The 23,968-nt window shown below is 42.2% G+C and overlaps 1 protein-coding gene across 1 annotated transcript in view; it reads left to right on the top strand.

The window, feature by feature from the left end:
• LOC105396512 (symplekin) overlaps positions 1 to 23,968 on the top strand; it is a 44,912-nt gene that overhangs the window by 699 nt on the left and 20,245 nt on the right. The window contains exons 3-8 of the mRNA XM_048627297.1: positions 2,419 to 2,620; positions 2,815 to 2,996; positions 9,386 to 9,560; positions 10,895 to 11,075; positions 11,294 to 12,342; positions 21,187 to 21,364. Coding sequence (XP_048483254.1) covers positions 2,419 to 2,620; positions 2,815 to 2,996; positions 9,386 to 9,560; positions 10,895 to 11,075; positions 11,294 to 12,342; positions 21,187 to 21,364 — 1,967 coding nt within the window. The remainder of the gene's footprint in view (positions 1 to 2,418; positions 2,621 to 2,814; positions 2,997 to 9,385; positions 9,561 to 10,894; positions 11,076 to 11,293; positions 12,343 to 21,186; positions 21,365 to 23,968) is intronic.

Genomic DNA, 23,968 nt, shown 5'->3' with positions numbered 1-23,968 from the left:
TGGCCGGATTTGTTGTGTTAGTCACACACGACATATAGCCACAAACAAAGATTGAATTGAATATAATTGATCAACCTTTCCGTGGTTATGATGTAACCAACTATGGAGAAATTGGAGCTTAATCTGTAAGCAGTTTTTTAACTCATGAGCAGGTTTTTAACCCATAAGCAGGTTTGTTGGAGGGATCAGGCGTTTAGAGTTGCTTGTCCATTGACAAGTACTTGTCAGTCAGCAGGAAGCCAAGGTTTCGTCCAGCATAGTAAAGATGAGCAAAGTGTTGACCTATCTGTCATTGTCGCTAAAGTATCTATGTAGAGGTGTATGTTTGCCATGCTACAGTGTTTTTCATGTAATTTTCAGTGTCATGTCTGTCAAAATATATGGAAAACAATGCATAATATAAAGCCCCATCCATACGCTTGCTGTTTGTCACAAACACGGCAAACAGCAAACAAAGTCACAAACACCAAACACAAACACCGAACACAAACAGCCATCCACATGCTCGGCGAACGCTCATAACATTCCGAATCGGCAAACACGGTGGACGACGAGCTATTACTTTCGGGTTGACATATTTTTATTATATTAAAGCAAGAGAAAGTAAAAAGGAAAATAAGAAGAAAGCAAAGACGATGGTGGGATAATATTATAATAATTAAAAAAAAATTAAAAACTGACTTCTTCTTTTTAATTATAATTTTATTTTATAGTTTTTAGTTTATTTTCAATAATTTTTAATCAAAAGTAAGATGCAAATAATAATAATAATAAAGTTCTTTATTTACAGGTAAGACCCATTAAAATACAAATACAATAGTAAAATTAAATTAAATTATACAAATGATACCAAAAAGTCCTACTAATCAATACGAATCATTCAAGCCTAAACACGAGGTAGTTGCTATATACCGTTGAGGAGTTCCCTTGACTTCCTTCCGTTTCCATCATCAGATCAGCTCAAGGTCACCATCATATTTTTTTGTTATAAGAACTATATTTATGTTCTTAATTTCATTAGAATCGGTTAATATGTGTGTTTTCCAAAATGGAAATTCATACCCTGTTTTTACCCCTTTACCCACCCTTAGGGGTTAGATAAAATTCTGAAAAAAAAAATGGGACCACCTGGGAGCTCAACCCAATACAACAAAAAAATAATTTTCAAAATCGGTTCATAAACGGCGGAGTAATCGGTGAACATACATAAAAAAAAAATATCCCGACGAATTGAGAACCTCCTCCTTTTTTTGAAGTCGGTTAAAAATACATAGAAATCGTACAATGTACTGCTTTATTTGGGCTTTAATTTGTTTTTTATTTTGATAAGCCTCCAAAAATTACAGAATCGTAGGGGCTGATCAATCAGACATTTTTACGCTTTGCGCGCCAACGAAAAAGTGTAGCAAGTTGATACGTCCGCCTCCCGCAATGCTAGCGCGCATACTGACCGCTGCCAGACGTGTGGATACGTAGCGAACTGTTTGCCGAACATCCTTTGATCTGGCAAGAAAAACCGACACCGATGCCGAACACTGGCGAACACAAACACAAACAGGCAAACAACGACAAACACCCATCCACACGTCAGTGTTTGCTGTTTGCTGTTTGCCATTGTTCGCCGAGCGTGTGGATGGGGTATAATATATACAAACTCACTCTTAGCATTACATCTAGATGTTTGAACCCATTTTTTTTGCACTCTAATAGATTCTGCTCGTTGTATCTCCCAGCTAATGCTCCCTAATGCTTTTAGCACTAAGTCCACCTGTTAGTACATCATTTTTACATAACTTTTGTAAACTGTGCAATAAAAGACTAAATAAATGAAATGAACCCAGTGGGTGGCAAATCCCTCAACAAGAAAATGGCCCAAGCATGGAAAACAATTTAGACTTTAACTGGATATGCTTGAAATGTTCCATACACCCGCATAGAGAATTTAATAGAATAATAGCAAGCTCAAACTTTATTTATGCATGTCATAGGATTCATCATCACACAACCTCTCACATCCACATTGCGGGGGCACGGGTCTCCTTTCAGTGAAGGCAGGGTTTTAGTTTTAGAAAATGTATGTGTAGTATAGTAAATGTTTGATAGCTTGTGTAACAATGAAATGTTATGCGTTTTCTGGTGTATAAAGTGGTGCCTATGGTGTAAACTATTGACAGAAAATGTATGCACATGAAGAAAACATAGACTTTTTTTTATAAGTATTAACCAAAAATAGGTTTCATGCCTCTTTTCAGGCAAAACACACCTAATTTCAGAGTATGAGTGATGATAACCTTATCCTTACCCACAGTCAAACCATATTAACATTTTTGTTTTGTGGGATATATGTACTTATACTTATCATAAGTTATTTTTCTTGAATAAAGATTTACTGTATTCTATAAATATATTGTGTTTAAGCTCGGTGTCGCCGGACCTGCTGCCGCGCTGCGTGGCGCTGCTGGGCGCGCTGGCGGGCGGTGGCGGCGCGGCGGCGGTGCAGAAGCGCGCCATCCAGGCCGCCTCGCTGGTGTTCCGCAACGCGCTGCTGTGGCTGCCCGACGCCGCGCTCGACCGCCCCGCCGACGCCAAGCTAGTGTGGGACGAACTCACCAAGCTCAAGGTGCGTCACATTGCCTCTGCCTATATGGATGCATGATGACGATTTCATAACGACATTTTCTAAAACTGATTTAATAATCCAAATAAATTGAGTTGAGTGGAGTGCAGTGTGACGATGAATTGCGATACCTCACTGACCAATCAGTAGTTCTGAGGTTGAAAATTAAATTTATAACTTGTTTGTTCCATTCGCAGCTGGTGGTGCTGAACCTGGTGGACAACGACAACGAGGGCATCCGCACGCACAGCGTGAAGTTCCTGGAGGAGGTGGTGCACCTGCAGACGCCCGCCGACCCCGGCGCCGCGCCCGCCGAGCGCCCGCCGCCGCTGCCCGCGTTGCCCGGCCTCGACCGCGCCGCGCTGCAGCAGGAGGCCGAGTGAGTGCACACACACACACACACACACACACACACACACACACACACACACACACACACACACACACACACACACACACGCACACACACACACCGCGCCCGCCGCCCCTGCCCGCGCTGCCCGGCCTCGACCGCGCCGCGCTGCAGCACGAGGCCGAGTGAGTGCACACACACACACACACACCGCGCCCGCCGCCGCTGCCCGCGCTGCCCGGCCTCGACCGCGCCGCGCTGCAGCACGAGGCCGAGTGAGTGCGCACACACACACACACACACACACACACACACACACACACACACACACACACACACACACACACACACACACACACACACACACACACACACCGCGCCCGCCGCCGCTGCCCGGCCTCGACCGCGCCGCGCTGCAGCAGGAGGCCGAGTGATTTTAGTGCTCCTTTCTTATCAGGAGTCTCTGCTCTTTGTTATTCTCTTTTCAAAAACTATATTTTACAACCTTTTCCGAATGGAGAGTCATAGTCTAATGTTTTTATTTATCGTATAAATATTTAAAAACATCAGTCGTGTGAAGGCACCTGCTGACACCGAACGCGTCGATCGGCTTAAGCGATTCCGGTTTTGTTATACCTACACGATAATAAATTAGATTTGTCGTGCAACGCTATGCGACCGACAGGTGATGAGTGATAACGATGATGGTCAACCCACTGGAGGAGTAACTGATGGAGTAAGCAATCTAGCGGAGGAGGTAAACATGGAAGATAATTGTGAGAACACGGGAGAGAATGAGAGGGAGATGGAGACGGGATATCAGGCGGGAGGGAATAGACCAGGAAAAAGGGGAAGAGATCCAGATGAAAATGAACTGTGGACGGTGGTAGGCAGAAAGGGTAAGAGGTTCGCTCGAAGTCAAATTGAAGATGATTGTACTCGTGTTTCAGAAGAGATAGTTGAAATATGTATGACGCATAAAGACCCATTGCCTAAACAAATTGGATTGGCAAGACTGTTTAAAAGTGAAAATATACAAGATATAATACGAGTTAAATATATTAACGCTTTCAAAGTGTTGATTCAATTTAACAAAGACCTGAGCGCGGAAAAGTTACTTAACTGTCAAAATTTATTAGAAAAAGGGTACACGATACAAAGGGCAATGGAAGTAAGTCGCTCATACGGAGTAATAAAAGAAATTGAAATAGACGTATCGGAGGAAGAAGTTCTTAAAAGTCTATCCAGTGATATGGATATCATTGGGGTAAAAAGAATGAAACGAAGAAACACTGTAAGTGGGCTATGGGAGCCGAGCGAATTAATTCGTGTCTGTTTTAAAAGTTCATCACTCCCCGCTTACATTAACGTCCTAGGCTTAAGGACGAAAGTCGAGCGATATATGTTCCCCGTTACGCAATGCTCACGGTGCTGGAGATATGGCCACTTGATGAAAACTTGTCCGTCTATAAGAGTAATTTGTCCAAAATGCGGGGAGCATCATGCCAATTGCGACAAAACGCGGTTTAAATGTGTTAATTGCAACGGTACACATATGGCCTTGGCGAAACAATGTCCAGCATTCATAAGAGAGAGAAGACTGCGTGAAATAATGTCCGAATACAATTGCACCTACCGTAAAGCTTTGTTAATATATGTGCCGCCTAGTCCGCCTATACCTAAAGAAAATACTTATATTACAAATAATACCGATGGCGTCACGAGTATGGGATCAAGAGGCAAAAGTGATAGAAGAACATACTCTCAAGTTCTAAGTCAAATTACTGAGGCGACTCCTATACCCGATACCTACAATAATGCGATAAGCGAGAGCCTTGTCACCTGCGGCGGCGACCGGCCGACTGACCCCCACCACCAGCGCCGCGCGCTCTCGGATAGTGATAACGAGGGCAGGGCTTCTCAACCATGCGCCCATCAACAAACCAAAGACCGAACGAAAAAAACTAAGAAAAGTAAGAACAAACCCAACTACTTTATGAACTGGACGCTCACAGATTCGGAAAGTTGTTCTACTTTACCAGAACAACGAGAAAATACCGTAGAAGAACAGATAAAATGTGAAACATTTCGTGAATTACTTGCGAAACTTAAGGAAATTATATTCTCTCAACGGAACAGTAAGGGCAACAAGACTACGAAGTGTATTAAATTAGTGTGCGACTGGCTGTTATCATGTGTTCTAAAACTAATTGCAGAGTGGCCAATATTATCTTTTTTCTTTAAAAAAAATGGGGAAGACTAAATTAAATATTTTACAGTGGAATGCACAAAGCTTACGCCCCAAATCAATAACTTTTGACCAATTGCTTGCCCAAGAAAAGATTCATATAGCCATTTTAAGTGAGACTTGGCTAGAGCCGGACAGCAGGTTGCGAATCCCTGGCTACAATATCTTTCGTCAAGACCGAACTGATTCATATGGCGGCGTAGCAATACTTGTGCATTATTCAATAAAATGCCAACTGATACCAATTCACATGAATAATTCGGGAATTGAAATAATTCACGTAAAATGTTTTAATTGCAATTATATAGAAAATATTGTATCTATCTACTGTCCATCAAGTGTACACACGAGTCAAGCTGATTGGGACCAATTATTTTCCTTATATCGTTATAAAACTATCATCGCCGGAGACTTTAACGGACATCATTTAACATGGTCATACAAGTCAGATACCAGAGGGGTACAAATTTATGACTCATTTATGGATTATAATTATGTTACGTTGAACGACGGCTCGCCGACTAGACTCAAGCTGGTCAACGGGAGGTTACAGAGCTCGGCACCGGACATTACCCTGGTCTCAGCTGATATAGCAATAAAATTTAATTGGGCGACTACAACTGAATCCTTAGGTAGTGACCACCTAATAATAAAAATCGTTACAGAGTACGAGGATTGGCCCAAAAACGTAAAAAAAAGAAACTATAAATTAGCTGACTGGAAAAGCTATAGAGACCATGTTACTGAGACCATTAGCGATACACATTTTCCAGAAAACCCCCAAGATGCATATGACCGATTCATACAAATCATAAATGAAGCTGCAGATAAAACCATTCCGATCATTAAAGTATGTCAAAATCCCCAACAAAAGGGTTTCAAACCTAAACCATTCTGGAACCCGGAACTGTCAAGAGCTGTAGCTGAAAGGCGACTTGCGCTATCCAAATTCAGACGCAATCCTACCCCTGATAATTACAATGTGCTACAACAAAAAATATCGGTGGCGCAACGGCTCATTCGTAATGCTAAAATTAAATCATGGAAATCATTTTGTGATAAAATCGATAGTGTAACTTCCTCCAGTGAAATGTGGCGTAGTATGAAATGGTTAAAGGGGTTTAAAACCCCTCGAACATACATCGATAAAGAAAAGACTGAGATACTTTTGCATAACTTGGCCCCAGACTACGTTACAGACACTACACCTTTGTTCAATTCTGTCAACGATCAGTTGACATCGCAGATTTCGGTACAGGAACTAGAGAAGGCAATCAAGAGTAAGGACACGGCCCCAGGCTTAGATAATATTTCATTTTCGATGATAAAGCAACTACCTGACGTTGGTAAGTCCGTTCTTTTATCCTTGTTTAATTCCTTTTTCAGTAACAGTTTTGTACCTAGCCAATGGAGGAAAGTCGATATTGTCCCTATACCGAAATCTACAGATGTTCCTAGCCCTAATCCCGCTATTCGACCGATATCACTATTATCGTGCCCCTGTAAAATATTCCATACTATTATTACAAATAGACTCGAGTGGTATTTAGAAAAAGGTCATATGTTTTCAGATAATACTTTTGGATTCAGAAAGGCTAAATCGTGTTTAGATAGTTTAACTCAACTTATCACTAGAATTCAAATAGGGTTTTCTAAGAATAGTATTACATTGGGTTGTTTCGTCGATATTGACAATGCATATAATAATGTTTGTATAGCCAATATGTTGCAAACGTTGGACAGCTTAGGGGTGGGAGCTACTATATGCAAGTACCTTTGGAATTATTTATCTGAAAGATGGTTAACTATACAAAGTGTTGAACCGGGACACCCACGAAGATCAAGCCGGGGGCTGGCCCAGGGTGACCCCATGTCCCCTTTGCTGTTCAACGTGGCAACTATTAGTATTTGTAGAACTATAGTTAACGTTTGCATTTCTCAATACGCAGATGACTTCGTTTTATACATAACAAGTAAACATGTTGGTCAAGCCATATTAGAAATGCAAACTGCCTTAGATGTTTTAAACTGTCTTATTCGTGATATGGGATTAGAAATTTCAAATAGAAAGACCAAAGTTTGCCTGTTTAGTAGAGGTTTTAGGAGAAATAATGTTAATTTAACAATTAATGGCCAAACATTGGATTTGGTTGACAATGTTAAATATTTAGGATTATGGCTGGATTCCTCCTTAAGGTGGGGGAGACATGTTAATGAGGTATACCAAAAAACTCTTAGATTTTTGAATGTTCTGAAGGTTTTGTCAGGGTCATCTTGGGGGATACATCCTAAACACATAAGACGCCTTTATATTTCCATTATTCGGAGTCGTCTAGATTACAGCAGCTTTTTATATGATACCAGTTGCAATAGTCACTTAAATAAATTAGTCAGAGTACAAAATCAGGCTATGAGAGTCATTGGGGGATTCATTAAAAGTACGCCCATACATGTAATGGAGAGTGAGCTGTGCCTTCAACCCTTACATTTAAGAAGGTTTTTCTTGGCAGGTAAATTCTGGCTGAAAGCTAAATCTGTTGGTAATAATGTGTGTATTCAATTAATAACTACTTTAAAGGACTTAACTTTAAATAGATATTGGGCAACAAAGAAAATACCTATCTTAGTGCAACTTAATAACATCTTTAGTGAAACCACAATATATTCAAGTCCCGTTCTAGAAATGTATACCTTAGACACTTGGGTAACAAATATTGATTTAAATGATATTATCAGACTGAGGGTTGAAGACATAGATCAGTCTAAAAGAGCACTTTCATCTGTATATATGAAGGAAAAGTGTAATTATATGTTACATACTAAATACGAACGTTTTTATAAGATGTACACAGATGGATCGAAGGAAGGGAGCAATGTCGGTTGTGCATTCCTGGACCCTCAGATAAGAGTTGGCGTAAAATTTAGCATAGATTGCGCTACATCAATAATGAATGCCGAACTGCAAGCCATCTCGGAGTGTTTGTCATACATAGAAACTATAGATTTCGACTCGTTTGTTGTATTAACAGACTCCAGGAGTGCATTACAACACTTGGCTCGGTGTACCTCGATCTGTCGAGGAATACCGATAGCCTATATAATAATTAGCTCAATTGCGAAACTGAGATTTAATAATAAAAACATTGTCCTCCAATGGATTCCTTCACATGTCGGTATCACGGGTAACGAAGAGGTGGACGTATTAGCAAAACAGGCATTGTCTGATGGGTTACCATTGCCTTGTCTCTCTCTGTATTCAGATCATATACACACACTAAAAGAGGAATGCTACAAGTTATGGAAAGAGCACTTCGATAGAAGATCGGTAGAGAAAGGCATATGGTATAAGACGGTTCAATGCAGCCCACTTCGTTACCCGTGGTTCGATAGTAACTCCATTAATCTGTCAAGACGTTTGATTGTAACAGCAATGAGGCTACGTTCCGGACACATTCCATTGAATAAATTTGCTTTTTTGATGAAAAAATCCCACTCACCTAACTGTATGGAGTGTGGCATGGTAGAAGATGTGTACCACATATTGATGGAGTGTGTCCGGAATGAGGCACAAAGAAGAGACATAACGTATAAGTACCCTAGCCTGAAGGAATTTGGTGGATGCAATAGTGCTCTGACTTCCCCTTTGTCGGGGGAGGCTATTGAACTGTATAAATTAGCAATTACGGGTATTCGTTTAAGAGAAAGTTTGTAATAGTTAATTAGTAAATATGTAATGTGTTTATAATAGGGTGACATGGTCACTTTGTGTACCAAACCCTTAAAATAAAGATTAAAAAAAAAAAAATATTTAAAAAAAATGAGGAACGTCAATTTTTACAAACTCGTTCGGATAAGGGGCTCTTTCCGTCTTTGTACTTTTTAAAATGGTTGAGTTTGACCATGATGATTTTATATTATAACGGTACCAACAATCAAACTATTAAGTCCTGACATCAAAGAGTGCGATTTTGCTAAGACTTTTTATGATCATCACTTATTTACTTACTTTTACATACATTTTAAAAATAAAATACCGTTTGGGTATGGCTTTTTAGCGGATTTGTCCTTTAATAAATATAATATATCGATTACGTACGGTCTGTAACAATTAGTTAGAATCCACTTCCGTTTTCATAATTTTATAGTTTTACTGTACGTGTCGACACAGACACATCTTCCAGCTGCTGGTGAAGTTCCACAGCTCGGCACACATCAGCGCCGTGAACCTGATGGCGTGCACGGCGGCGCTGTGCGGGCTGGCCCGCGCGCGCGCCCGCCACGCGCCGCCCGCCGCCCGCGCGCTGGCCGCCCTGCTGCAGGACCTGCCGCCCACGCTGTCGCAGGTAACAAGTGTGCCTCTTTCACTTCTCTAACAAACTGCAATCAAAAATATAAATGGGAAATGAGAGCCGAGTTCAATATTATTATACTTACCTAAATGCCGAAGGTTGACTTCAACGACAAAAGAAGTGAGATCTAAATGGGTGCCAAGTTCAATGGTCAGTCCTGAAATTTATTTATAAGTAACAGTATTACATAATCATATAGCCCTGACGAAAAAAGAGGGGTACTATAAGTGAAAAAAATCTGTGAATGTGTGTAGGTGTCTATCAGAATCAGTGCTAGCGGTGAACGATTTATTTTTTGGTCATAGTTAAATCAATAATAAAAAAAAAGTTCATTTCAGACCAAAATAATCCATAGCGTGTTAGTAATATTACCCCGAGTGTTCTTAGCCATGTAGTGTTGCGACATAGCAATATGCCTTTATTAGGTTGCACGTGTAATGTCCGTCACGTTATGCTTAGTCAGTAAGTTATACTTGTAGTACTTTTATTCAGTTTTTGGTTATTCAATAAACGACCACCAACAATCAAGCATGTCTTTGACTTGACTTCTCGCCTTCCAACCTGATCACCAACACCACACACTTCAGCCAAATGACAATGATGAGACATACATCATTTGATAGCTCTTTTAACTGAGCAAAAAATATTATGACGACAAATCCGTATAAGTTGTCCAATTCGAAATATATTCTTCGGAAAGAAGTATTTTTCTATGGCATTGCACTCTCTCTCATGATGACAGTTAGGACGTAATACACGTAAACACGTATTATTAAAATAGGAGAAATTACTTTCAACTGGTTTTATTTACTGAAATCTCTCTCTCTCAGCCTTCTATAGTCCACTGTTGGACTTAGGCCTCTCCCAACGATCGCCACCCCAAACGGTCACCCGCCATCTGCATCCAGCGGCTTCCCGCTACCTTCCGCAGATCATCAGACCAACGGGTGGATTACTGAAAAAATAAACAAATAATAATATTATTATGAATGATGATAATTTTGTTATAAAAATTAAAAATTAATGTGAAAAAATAACAAAAACATTAAAATTACAGAAATAAAATATAAAAACTTTCAAGGTACGATTATTCTAATTGTACAGTAAATCAGGACCAGCGCTTCCTATTCATATTCTGCAAAAAAATAACTTTTCAACGACGTATCACTCATTTCTATTGGTGGTGGTCCCAGCTTCCATACATTGGTGCCCATCATCATTTAATCAAAATCATACAAAATGTATGCGACTTTTAGTGTTGAATGTCGAGTAGGTTCTTAATTAGGCTACAATGATCTAACAGTCGCCGTACACACATAATGTTGCAGAGCCAAGTGAACTCAGTGCGCAAGCACCTGCGCGCGAGCGTGGCGGGCGTGGTGCGGGGCGGGGGCGGCGGCGCGGGGCGCGCGGGGTGTCTCCCCGCCTTCACGCGGCTGCTGGAGGCGGCGGGGGCGCCCCCCGCGGCCGCCGCGCCCGCGCGCCGCCGGGACAAGCGCCGCCGGGCCGGTCAGTACCTACACGATATTGTTATAACTGGCAGGATTTTGTCTTTTAGATATGCAGTTCTTGCCATCGCAACTTATATGCAATGGAAATACCATTAGTTTCGGCCAAGTTTTCAAGATTGTCCCCTCTGAAGCTTTTCCATCTAGAGCTTCTGCCATCTAGAGATTCCATTAAGTACATAATTGGAATCACAACATTCGGTAACGTGATTTGTGCAGGTGAGGGGCGCGGCGAGGCGGCCAAGCGGCTGCGCGCGGAGTCCCCGGCGCCCGGCGCGTCCAGCGACAGCAGCACCCCGCCCCCCGAGGCCCCCGCGCCCCCCGCGCCCCCCGCCTCCGCCGAGCAGCTGGCGGAGGCGCTGGGCGACGTGGAGCGCGTGGTGGCGCTGGTCAGCAGCTCGCTGCTCGCGCTGCCCGCCGCCATGCCCGAGCACTTCGCGCGCGACTACCGGCCCGTGCGCGACGCCGGCTCGCCCGAGCAGCGCCTGCAGCTGGCGCGCCTGCTGCAGCGCCTCGTGGCCGGCGAGGAGGAGCCCCCGGCCCCCGTGCCCGCCCCCGTCCCCGCGCCCGTCCCTGCGCCCGCCATGGTGCCGGCGCCCGTGCCCGCGCCGGTCCCCGCCCCCGTCCCCGCGCCCGCGCCCGCGCCCTCGCTGTCCGAGCTGGCGGCGCGCCTGCCCGCGCCGGACGAGAAGCTGACGCTGAAGAACGCGGTGGCCAAGCTGCAGGAGACGGGGCGCGCGGAGGGGCGGCTGCTGGAGGAGGCGCGCGCCGAGCACCTGCGCGCCGAGGCGGCGGCGGTGGCGGCGGGGGGCGCGGGGGCCGCGGGGCCGGCGCCGCCCACGCCCAGCGTGCCGCGGCTGAAGGCGCGCGTGAAGCTGCTGCAGCTGGCGGAGCTGACGGCGCCGCTGGGTGGGGCGGCGCGCGCGGCGGCGGCGGCGGGCGCGGCGGGGCGGGTGCTGGCGGCGCGGGCGGGCGGCGCGGCGCGGCGGCGGCTGCTGGTGGCGCTGGCCGCGCGGCACGGGGTGCTGGCGCGGGACCTGCTGCTGCAGCACGTGGCGGAGGCGCCGGCGCAGCGCCTGCCGCTGGCGCAGGCCTGGCTGTACGAGGAGTACGCGCTGCTGCAGGGGTTCAGCCGCGGCGCGGGGGGCGCGGGGGCCGGCGGCGGGGGCGCGGGGGGACACTACGGCCGGCTGCTGTGCTCGCTGGCCACGCTGTACGACCTGCCCGACCCCGCGCTCGACCCGCACCGCGAACAGATACTCAAGAAGGTAACACTAACAACATTACAATATGAGTTTCATATAAAAGGGCACAGGAACATAACTGGGGCATTATCATAAAGTAATTTTTGTACGGTTTATCACGTACAGTCGTAAACATTTGATAATGCATCGTATTAATCAGTAATAATTATGCTGACCAATACGGAACTACCTTTTATATGTCCCTTTTATGGGTCCCGGGCATTTGGAAGGCGTGCATGGGGCCGAAGCCAACACGTAGAGGCCCGTTTGACAACATTAATCTATATGAAATGTGACACCAACCGACGATTTTCCCTGTGTAAACTATAGAAGTAAACCCAAGGAAAACGCCCGGTTAGTGCAGGACTATTGTAGGATATGGAGAAAACTAATACAGGGTTATGGAAGGGGATGCTAAATGGACTGGGTAACTGGGACTATGGAGGTGAGGAAGGACTATGGCCTCTGCCTGACCTATATGTTTCACACACGGATAAAATGGCAGGGGGTGACTCGCACACACAGTAAATGGGCCCCCCAAAACAGTCACTAGCACATAACAGTGACGTAGCAACAAGGGGGCAACATGGCATGAGGTGCAAAGGATGGAGAGGTATTCCACGGCTCTCAGGACAATCGCGTTATCGGTTGGTATTGTTGGGGTTTCTAACTGATTTATAGTGAGGATGATAATTGATAAGATGATGTTAAGGGCCTGCACATGTGACGTGCCCCGCCAAATTTGGGTTTTCAATGCTCTTCACACAGCACACGCAGTGACACGCACACATGTAAGTTTGCACAGTGGGTCGATAAACTTTTACTCGCCAACTTTATTGACAATTATTTTCAAGTAGTGATTTGAGGGTAAGTTTAATTTTTAATTACACTGGTAAGCACCAGGAAAGAGTAGAAAATAATAGGGGTGCCACTTTTCTCCATACTCGGAACCCGATTAGATTTCTAAACAAATGTGGTATTTACTTGTAGAAAGGTAACTACAGGTATTAAAGTGTAGATAATAAGTTATACTAAGGGTATACTAAGCCGAAAGGGGATGACTCAAGGGGTCATTCTGAACAACTTTAGTTCTACGAGTTTTGCAGAAATTCGTTTTCCATGGTAAAAAGTCACGTGTCAACAAAGTTTCTATGATAAAGGTTTTTTTTGGTTAATTTTTAAAACTCGTAGAACAAAAGTTCAGAATCAGTCTCACTTGTTTTAACCCGACTGCCGAAGGAGGAGAGTAATGTTTTTTGATTGTATGTATTTATGTTTGTAAGTATATTTTTTGGTGGCAGAATAATATTTTTTCGTATTTTTAGAGTTTCGTACCTCAAAAGGAAAAAAGCAACCGTTATAAGATCTCTTTTTTGTCCGTCTGTCTGACTGACTGTCTGTCACTGCCCTTTTTCTCAGAAACGGGTAAAGATATCAAGCTGATATTTCGCATAGATATGAGGAGTACCCAAAAAAAAATGGGGTACTCCCTCTCCCATACAAGTAAGTTGGGGCTGATATTTTTTTCGGTTATTTTGATGGTGTAGGTAGGGTATCGTTGAATAGGTCTTTTAATATAATAGGTATAAAAAAAGGATAAAATATAATTATTTGGCTTTTACCCTTAAATTAGTGGACCACACCATAGACAAATCCTAATTTAAAAAATGATTTCAATAGATGGCGTGATTTTATGTTGGGTAACTCAGAATAAGAAGTGATGATATCTCAGAATAATAATGGTTAATGGTGCTATTCCGCTGAGCATCGAAACCGGTGGGACGCTAATGAAAAGTGGTCATGGAAATGCACCAGGGTAGACCCTGCTCCTAGAACAAGGCATGAGTTTGTGATTTGTGTGCGTGAAAAGAGAGGATGGAAACTTTGAATATTTTCTTGATTTTTTTATTATTGATGCAATAACATATCCCTAGTATTATTCTGAGTTACCCACCGAAGTCACCCCGTGGCAGGTTGACTAGATAGGTACTTTTGCAAATCACGCCATATATCGTTGTTTTTATTAGTGGCTACTGTCTATAGAAGAAATTCCGTCTTAACAATTTTACGTTACGAATGAATTTAGTAAACCCAGTAAACCTAACTAATCCAGAGGAAACCTAAAATATCTTTCTCTCTCTCTTTGAAAAACATACTTAATAGCCCAAACTCGATTCTATTCTATTCTCTGTGGGGGTGTAAGTACCTGCACCTGGCTCTCTCGAGTGGAACCTTTGTGCATATCCCCAAGGTCTAAACTGCCTTCCTAAGCTTGAACCATTTCCCACCACGCTGGTCCACTGCGGGTTGGTGGGTTCACATATCTAGATGTGCTAAATCTAGATATGCAGGTTTCCTCACGATGTTTTCCTTCACCGTTAGAGCGATGGTATACATTGTACTTAAGTTAAAAGAACTCATTGGTACATGTCAGCGCCGTGATTCGAACCCGCATCTCTTGCGTGAGAAGCGGGCGCTTACCCGACTGAGCTACCACCGCGCCCAAACTCGATGCTTTTAGATATTAAATCTTTGAAATAAAATTCAGTCACCTCCGTGTTACTGCCCTCATCAGATCCTCACGAGACCGTGCCTCAACCAGCACCATGAGACTGTGTTTTTGAATCCTAACCTAATCTTCCTACGTATTGTCATCACTTAGATCCATTCACTATATTCCTGCTCCTCATCCCAGGGCCGTGGGGACCGGAGGCACGTCAGCTTTTTAAAGACATCAGCAGCAGACTAATAGAAGTCTCAAGGGACCCTAGGGCTGGCACTTACCTATCACAAAGGCTAAGCATCGCTATATAGCGGGGTAACGCGGCCAGCGTCTTGGGTACCCTACCCGACAGTGGCAGCGATCTGGCCAGCATCTTCTTTTTAGTTTAATTTTAATTTTATATTAGTTAGTTTTAGTTAGGAATTAATAATTATAATTTAATCAAGAAGTACCATGGACTTAACTGATAAAAAACATTATCATTTAATTTATTGAATATAGTATAAGAATTATGCTTCCTCAATTTCAAATCAAATTATGTTGGTGTCATAAAAGTTGAAAAAGTGCAATGACAACCAATGTGCAGTGATTTTGTGTCTGTACACAATTAGATCGCGAGCTGTCAGTGCCGCCTAAACCGACGTGACCCTTCTTTGGAGGCCACCGGCCGACTGAGTCAAACGTCGCTTGTGTTTATGATTTTATAACACAGAAAGCCGCCATAGATATTTGTATGAAGATTTGAGGGAAAAAAATTGCTCAAGTTTGGGATTAATTTACACAAAATAGGTGTGTGTTTATTAAAAAACAAGGTATTTAGCGCCTAGTCCAAGCATTTATCTTTATAATTTGATAAGAATCATATGAACCTTTTTACCTTTTTTTACATATTAACCTGAATACCTTTTTTTTTTAGGCGGGACGCGCTCTGCGTAGTTGACCCTTTTTAAAATAATTATTTAAAATTCGTAAATTTGAGTTAAATACGACAAATTCATAATTATTGTGTAGATCTGTGGACAATTCACGCGCACAAATGTTATCATCGTGTTAAATTAAGTGGTTCACGTAAAATCACGAAAAACATTTGGGTAAATAAAGTGGATAATTTACAGTGATATCAAAGTGATTTTGGATTGGATCGGTGATTTTAAAGTGTTTATCTGATTCTGTAAGTACTTTAACATTTAATAACAGACATAGTGAGTGTTCTTTTTAACTTTCTGCGAAACAGTGATATTGAGAACGTTATTTTTTCAAATTCAAAATTAAGCGTCACTTGGAGGCATTTGGCAGCGCCATCTTCCGGAAGTAGCACAAACTAATTGGAAGCGCGACGAACCGGAGTTTTGTGTCCTTCAACCGGAGTTTTGCGTCCTTCAACAAGTTCTGCTGCCTGCCGATAGGTGTCACTACACGTTTTAAAATAGATCGATAAAATTTGGACGAAATGGAGAAAATTAAATGTACAGGATGTTTCCAAGAAATATGTGGTAAACAATTTATGTCATGCTGTATTTGCGAAAGTAAGTTGGACCTTATATGTGCAGGAGTATCTGAGCAGCGTTTTAACTCCTTCTACCATCCCTGTAATGGTGGGAAAAAGCAGTGGAAGTGTCCTGCGTGTGAGTCTAAACGACCAAGGAAGGACAACACAGAGACGCCAGTCCGCACTCGGCTAGCGGATTTGGATGAACAACAGCTATTAATGCATGATGACATTCAAAACATCACTATACGTCGACCTGGTAGCAAGTTTAATAACGATGAAAGTTACGCTGTTGTTGACAATGTTTTGTCTGAAACCTCTAACGCATGTTGTCAATCTCTATCCGAAGACACGCACTGTATGGATGGTTTCCGTGGAATTATACAGGATGAATTCTCGCGACTTATTGATGAGCGCTTTGCGTCTGTGATAGGCAACATAGTAGAGAACTTAGTTGTACGCCCTGTCACAGCTGAATTGACTGTACTCAAGAATAAGGTACAAGCGCTTGAAGCCAAGGTGGAAAAGCTTAGTAACGAGCTACTGACTTCGAAGAGCACTAACACCAACGAAAAATCCGAAAGACCTTCAGAAGGTCAACTAGCACAAAGGAAAGTAGCTCAGAAGAACACTGGTGCTATAAAAAAAAGCAAACTGAAAGGAGCTCAATTAGCCCCAGTGCCAAGTGGCCTAGAGGCGGCTTCGGTGTCTGTACAGCCGCAGAAGACAGTCGTTGCTCGAGAGGTTCCCGGAGAAGGCGATGGGTCTACTGAAAAGCCTGCTCCCCGACCTGCTGAACTACCACAAGTCCAGCTTGAGAAAATCTCTCCAGTGCATGAAGATGAAGAGGGCTGGATTGAGGTTAAAAAGAAGGGCGCTCCCAGGCGTAGTACTAATAAGAACTCAAGTATCATTCATGGAACTGCCGTCGTGGGTGTGACCGGGCTTCAACCTGCTGAGAGATTCCGCTATATGCACCTGTTCTATGTGTGTAAAGGTACTACCGCTGAGCAGGTACAAGCGCATTTGGATATCATATGCAATGGGGCGGTATGTACCGTGGAAACCCTCAATGCCCGAGGTGAGTACGCTTCTTTTAAACTAGCGGTGCCAGACAGGCATGTTGCTCAAGTTGCAGCATCTGAAAACTGGGCAGCGGGAATTTGTGTAAAACCCTGGCGGCAGAATTTTCGTCGGAAAATCGTCGAAAATGAGAACTAGACACAAGAAAATCTCTTTTTTGTATCAAAATGTTAGAGGTCTAAGAAGCAAGGCGTTAAAGTTGTATGACAATGTATCAGCGGCTGACTGTGATTTTATTGTTCTCACGGAAACTTTTCTTACGAGTTCTGTTGCTAACTCTGAACTGTTCCCACCCCAGTACAAAGTACTTCGTAAGGATCGAACTGGAGATGTTGGCTGGGGAGGCGTGTTGATCGCCGCCACTGACAAGTACTCAATAACTAATGTAACCGACATCGACGGGCTATCGGATGACAAAGAAGTATTGATAGCTACCGTCTGCCATAAGAACATTAAGTTCATTGTTTGTGTTGTTTATTTACCTCCTAATTATAATGATGTACAATATTTAAATGTGATAACTTGTTTAGAAAATATGGTATGTAAATTTTCAAACTTAGATATTATAGTTCTCGGTGATTTTAATCTTAATTCTTGTAGTTCAAATGTTAAAAAAGAAGTTGATAATTTCATTGAATTTTGTAAATTTAGGCAACATAACGAAATAAAAAATGTATATGGCGGCATCCTGGACCTCGTTCTTACTAATGTTAGTACAGAGCACATTGCAGTATCCGGTGATATAGATCCCTTGGTTCCGGAGGACCGGTACCACCCACCGCTGGAAGTAACATATAGCGTCCCCCGCACCAAGTCTGTTTCATCACCTACGAATACACCATATATAGGTGAACAACGTAGAACTGTAGCGCCACAATGGAACTTCTCAAAAGCTGATTTCGGTAGCCTTTACACATCATTAGCTCATGCTGACTGGACAGACGTTATTAGCTCTACGTCTGTGGACTTATCTGTTGATTTGTTCTATTCTAAGTTGAATCACATTCTTGGCAAGCATGTCCCCGACCGTAACGAATGTCCCAATGTAAGCTCTCCAAAAAGGCAATATCCACCTTGGTTTGATGCAGAAATTAAATCTAAATTAAAAATAAAATATTTCCATCTCAAAAAATTTAAGTTATTTGGGCTAAGTTTCAATCTTGAAGTTTATAAATATTACCGCTCTCATATCAAGGAACTCATAAGTAAAGCTCATAAGACATATTTAGAAGGAATCGAACGCAACATATGTATCGATCCCTCGACTTTCTGGAAATATGTTAAAGGTCTTAAGAAAGACAGTAAAACTAACGCTGAGTTTACCTACAACGGGGTTACGGTAAGCGGGCAGGAGGCGGCGGACGCGTTCGCCGACTACTTCAGCTCGGTGTTCGTGGCGCGGGTCCCGCGGCTGGACGCGGACGCCGCGGCGAGCGCTGCCGCCGCCACCGCTGCTCCTCTCACGGTCAGTATTAGCACTATTACCGAGAAGGACATACGGGACAGCGTGCGTGGTTTCAATACTGCTGCTGCTCCAGGGCCTGATGCTGTGCCCACATTTCTGGTAAAGGACTGCATTCATGCATTAATTAAGCCCCTTTTACATTTGTATAACCTCGCTGTCCAAAGTTGTGAGTATCCAACTGCCTGGAAGCTATCACGGGTTACACCTGTTCCGAAGAGTTCATCAATAAATGTGCCAGAGCATCGGCCCATTGCTGTTTTGTCTGTGTTTGCAAAATTATTTGAGCACATTCTTAATAAACAAATAACACGTCAGATAGAACCATACCTAGATGACTCTCAGCATGGTTTTCGTGTCGGACGATCAGCAACCACGAACCATATTTGTTTTGTTGACTCTACACTGAGCGAAATGGACGCAGGCTATCAGGTGGATACCGCATTCTTTGATTTTCGAAAGGCGTTTGATGTAGTCAACAATGATTTACTTTTAATTAAATTGGCTAGTTTCGGATTTGACACAGGTCTGCTCAAATTTATTGCTAGTTACCTGGCTAATCGTAGGCAATATGTTAAATTGGGACCTTACTGCTCTGACGACTACCACACTCGTTCTGGTGTCAGTCAGGGCAGCACCATCGGGCCAACTCTGTTCGCTCTGATGGTCAATGACCTTCCCAAAGTGCTCCAGGTATGTAAATGCCTGATGTACGCTGATGATTTAAAGATCTACACATCTATTAAAAGCACTGTCGATTGTGAATCACTACAGCAAGACATCGACGCTATTGGCCATTGGAGCGAACTAAACGATATGAATTTCAATGTGGACAAGTGTATGGTGATGACTTTTGGCAGACTGCAAAGCCTTGTTGAGCAGTCTTATACGTTACTTGGTTGTCCTATCCAGAGAGTAGAAGAGATACGCGACTTGGGTGTCTTGTTGGATCCGCAACTTTCATTTAGAAACCAAATTCTGGCGTGTTGTAAGAGTGCTAACAAGAGTCTAGGTTACGTCATGCGCACTGCATCTCATTTTAGCGACACTAGAGTTGCCATGGTCCTATATAATTCGTTTGTCCGAAGTAAACTAGAATTTGACGCAATTACATGGGGCCCCTACGAGGCTAAGTATATTGTCATGATGGAGCGTTTGCAGCGTAAGTTTGCCAGATATCTATTTAGGAGGGTCTACGGATACTATCCTTTTCTATATCCGTCTCTATTTGTAATAGGCATGGTAGGTATGGAGACACTGGAAGTGCGTCGAGCGGTGCATACCGTGGTGCACTACCTGCGCCTGCTGCGGGGCGGCGTGGACAACCCGGCGGCGCTGAGCGGCGTGGGGCTGTGGGCGCCGACGCGCGGGGGCCGCCCGCGCCGCGCCGCCTGCGCGCGCCCGCCTGCCCTTGCACCAGTAGTTGAGGTCACCACAGTACGTGGACAGAATGCTCCCACTGTCAGGGCTATTTGTTATATTAATAACTTTTTAGAGCGATGTCAGGATGCCGACATACATCACACTACATTACCTGCTCTCATTAGGCTATGTAAAGTTGTACTTAGTTCCTAAGATATATGTTATTTATTGTTTAAAATGATCTCAATTTATATAGATTTTTAATTCCGTTTTTTTTAAATGTTGTATTTTATGTTTCTTTTTGTATAATTTTAATTGTATTTGTTGAATGCTAGATTCTATTTTGTAAATACATAATTGTTGTACTACCTAGCAATAATCGCGTGTTGGCCATAGCTGTTAAGCATTATTGTTTTTATAATAAATAAATAAATAAATGAAAATTCTTGATAATTACGACACAGTTGTTACAATACGGGAGTGTGATTTACTGGTTTTTCGTAATTAATTTACAGTTATCCATAAGCATTTACTTAAATTCGAATGATTCAGCACCTAGCTAGACTCTTCGGCTACCTGTGTGATTTTTTTCAAGGCTGTAGAGCATCATTTACTACATAATTCTATGACAATGCCAACCCTCGATTGCCTATTGCCGACCCTTAATAGAAGAGAAATATTTATTTAACGAAAGACTATGCTAATGATAGATTATAGCTAAATGATAATGAGTACGCGTCAACCGTGATTCCGATACAAACGTGAACTAAAGTAAATTATAATAATAAGTAAGTTGACGCGCGAACTGATGATGTTGCAGAAATAATTAGATAGGTATTTTTAATTATTACTTAACCATGTACGGTGTTCCGTACAGCTATTCCTACAAGCACCTTCAACAACAACACCAACACAAGTAATCTTTGAATTGTACCGAAAATGTATATAAAATAAAACTTGACTTTGTAGATCTACCTGGAGGCGCCGCTCATCACGTCGGAGGCGCTGGAGTACCTGCGGCACCTGGCGGGGGGCGCGGGGGGCGGCGCGGGGGGCGCGCGGGCCGCGCTGGAGCTGCTGGAGGAGCTGGCGGCGCGCCGCCCCCCGCGCGCGCACAAGTACGCCGCCGTCATACTCGCGCAACTGTGTACGTACCACATGTTCTTCTTCTTCTATCGTGTAAATGCGCTAAGCTAACTTCCTCCAGTGTTTTGCTACTCTTATTGCGAGGTCATTGGCCTTCATCAGGTCTCCTTGACTGCGCTTTGGGGCATTAGTACACTCAACAACACTGTGTTGTACAACATGTTTATGAACGAGATCACAACACTGCGTTGCGATGTCGTCTCGTTCCACTCTCTCGCTCTCTCCCATTGAACACTTGGGAGTGGGACGGAGACATTTCCAAGACGCGACGTCGCAACGCAGTGTTTTGTCCGGGCCCTATATTACCTAACCAACGTTAAAAACCCCCAAAATTTAAGGCAACAATAGCAATAAAAGTTATTATAAAATAATTTATTTGATTTAAAGCAAAAATCTGAAATATTTCTTTTTTTACCATTTTCTTCCCCATATGTACCTACTTACTGAGCCTTTGTGTGGTGGTAGACTAATAATTTATTACGGCTATTGACAAAGAATTGTAAAATAGTATTGTATATTAATTACAGAATTACTTATTGTGCAGAATTACCAGCGCTGTATAGTTTTTTTGTACAGCACTATAAGGTTGGAGCTAAGGAGGCGGTTGAATAAGACACGCGTTAGGCTTAGACTGGCGTTTATTGATACATAAAGGATAGACATAGAATACATCACCACACCTTCCCGGTAATAACAAAAAAAAAATTAATCTATGATTACATTTTTTTTGGTAATAATATGTATAATAATTATGATAGTCATAAGTATATAGGATACATTAATAGCATGAGGTTATATAGAGCTTAGAATTAAGAGATTACATAAAATATGGTTTGGTGCGATTTTTGTGTACAGTATCAATTTTATCATTCTTTAGAATTTTGACATTAGGTTCAATATCCTCAATAACCAAATATGGACCATTATACAAAGCATCAAGTTTTGTTCCAGTTTCATTTTTAACCAGTAAATAATCATTTTTCTTATAAACTATAGGGTTAATATTTTTATCAAAATTACTTTTTCGTTTAATTTTGCTTAACACTAAATTATCATGGGCATCCTTATGAGCTACTTGAAGTTTATACTTAAGTTCTAAAGCGTAATTATCTGGGTTATATAATGGTTCTACATTATCTGTCAAATTGTTAGGTAATTTACAAGCTCGGCCGAAAACAAGTTCAAATGGAGTATATTTTGACTCAGTATGAACAGTATTATTATAACTAAAACACCAATAAGGGATCCAATAACTCCACGTATCTGGTTTGTTTTCGCATTGGGTACGTAAGAATGCTCCTAAATGTTTATGATTGTTTTCAAGAGAGCCAATAGATTCATGATGATATGCGGTAGAAGATAACTTGTTTATTTCGAGAATTTGGCAAACTTGTTCCATGGTTGATGAGATAAATTCTGATCCTCTATCGGAAACTATAGATTCTGGCACACCGTATCTTAAAATAAAGTTATCTACTAATGCCCTAGCTACGACTGTACTATCCTTACTTTTTATTGCATACGCTTCTATAAACTTGCTAAGGTCACATTGAAGTGTAAGTATATAGCAATTTTCGTCATGATCTTTTAACAGTGGTCCTACTAAATCTAAATAAATCCTTTGAAAAGCATATGTAGCAGTAGTTGTTATGCACATAGGTTCTTTAGTATACCTGGAATGTTTCATTCTTTGACATTTGTCACAATTTTTTATAAGTTTTTTGACGTCGCTTTCTATTCCTGACCAGTAGTATTTTCTTTTAATATTATTAGTCATCCTACGCACGCCAGCGTGTGCATTTGTAGGAAGAAGATGAAAGTCTTTTAATATAATAGTTTTTTCCTCGTTATTATCGATTCTACGTACACCTCTTAAAATACATATTTGTGGACCCTTCCATTTTTGCTTATTTTTTATTTCATTGCATATACTTTTTATAAATTCTTCATTTCTTTCATTTTTTATTATACATATTCTTTCAACTTTTATTTTATTGCAATAATCACTTAATTCCGTCACAAATTCGGCTCGCGAGAAATGTGCCCTGAAATCAAGGTTTACATGCAATATATCTTTATCTTTTTCTAAGGCATACGTCGGCCGTTTCGACGACGACGCACAGGCGCAGTCTCGCAAAAATAATAATTAAATCTACTTAATATTTGCTGTTTGCGGTCAATTTCAAATCAATATTATAGTTATAGAATCAGTGATAATCAGCTGTGAGAAGAACACTATCAATAAACATCGGAAAGGTATGATTTTTACAAAATTAATAATCAACAAGTGATAAATTATTTGAAGAGCGAGGCTTGTGAAGAAAACGCGTAAGCGCCGCAATTTGCACGGCGCTTACGACCTTTTGGACACAGCCCCGCGCTGAGCGGCCGCTATCTATTGAGTTACACTTCCGATTCTACCCTGCGAATATGGCTTCTAAAGTTGAACAAACAGGAGCAACTAAAATCTGTGCAGCTTGTCCTAATATTATAAAGGATAAAAGTGGTTATATGCAATGTTCTACGTGTATGAATTTCTATGATCTTTTATGTGCAAATGTGAGTACGGCTCGTTATAAATTAATGACTAAAGAGCATAAAAAAG

The sequence above is a fragment of the Plutella xylostella genome, chromosome 18 (genome assembly GCF_932276165.1).
Source record: "Plutella xylostella chromosome 18, ilPluXylo3.1, whole genome shotgun sequence".
NCBI classification, from domain to species: domain Eukaryota; kingdom Metazoa; phylum Arthropoda; class Insecta; order Lepidoptera; family Plutellidae; genus Plutella; species Plutella xylostella.
Note: the sequence above shows the minus strand (reverse complement) of the source record. Positions and strands in the feature narration are given on the sequence as shown.